General features: G+C 41.2%; 1 protein-coding gene across 1 annotated transcript in view; it reads left to right on the top strand.

Moving 5' to 3' along the window:
• The window catches only part of ZDHHC14 (zinc finger DHHC-type palmitoyltransferase 14), a 381727-nt gene that overhangs the window by 320695 nt on the left and 60348 nt on the right, over positions 1-684 (top strand). Inside the window, exon 4 of the mRNA XM_007953739.2 lies at positions 306-443. Coding sequence (XP_007951930.1) covers positions 306-443 — 138 coding nt within the window. The remainder of the gene's footprint in view (positions 1-305; positions 444-684) is intronic.

The raw sequence follows: 684 nt of genomic DNA, 5'->3' as shown, positions 1-684 counted from the left end.
GTTTCTTTCACAGAGGGGAGAATTCCTAATTTGTACTCCTATTTCTTTAAGTTGCCACTTGAAAACAATGCACATTGGGTCTGATTTTGTTTTTAACCCCTAAGTTCTGTTTAGAAAATCACATTCTTTAGATCTTACCGTTAAACCCTCCTCTAAGGGTTAGTGTGTGAATTCTTCCTAGGATATCATTTTGCTACATTACTCAGAGCTTTTGGTGGTGGGAAGGGGAGGGGGGTACTCCCTTAAGTGAAAAGACATTTTATTAATTGATTTCCACCTTTTTTTTTTTCTGCCTCTCATTTCAGAACGATTTGATCACCACTGTCCCTGGGTAGGCAACTGTGTGGGGAAAAGAAACTACAGATTTTTTTATATGTTTATTTTATCTCTGTCTTTTCTGACAGTCTTTATCTTTGCATTCGTTATCACCCACGTCATTCTTCGTAAGTATGCTGGCGGAATCAGATTATGTATGTAACCACTGGCCTGACTTTGGTTTTATGAGTTAATTTTGATTTACTCTTTGAATCATTTCGGGCTTTCTCTTTCCTCTCTTTCCGGTTCTCCCTTTTCCTTTCCTCATTTCCAGCCTGTCCCCTTTCCCTCTCTCACCTCCTCCATCCCTCCTCATCCTTCCCCTCTCCCCTTTCACTCCCAGTCCCCACCCTGTCCTACCAGTAGCAG

The sequence above is a fragment of the Orycteropus afer genome, unplaced genomic scaffold (assembly GCF_000298275.1).
Source record: "Orycteropus afer afer isolate SDZICR_OR568_19922 unplaced genomic scaffold, OryAfe1.0 scaffold00407, whole genome shotgun sequence".
Lineage (NCBI taxonomy): Eukaryota > Metazoa > Chordata > Mammalia > Tubulidentata > Orycteropodidae > Orycteropus > Orycteropus afer.
The sequence above is the reverse complement of the archived record's forward strand: the minus strand, read 5'-3'. Positions and strand labels throughout refer to the sequence as shown.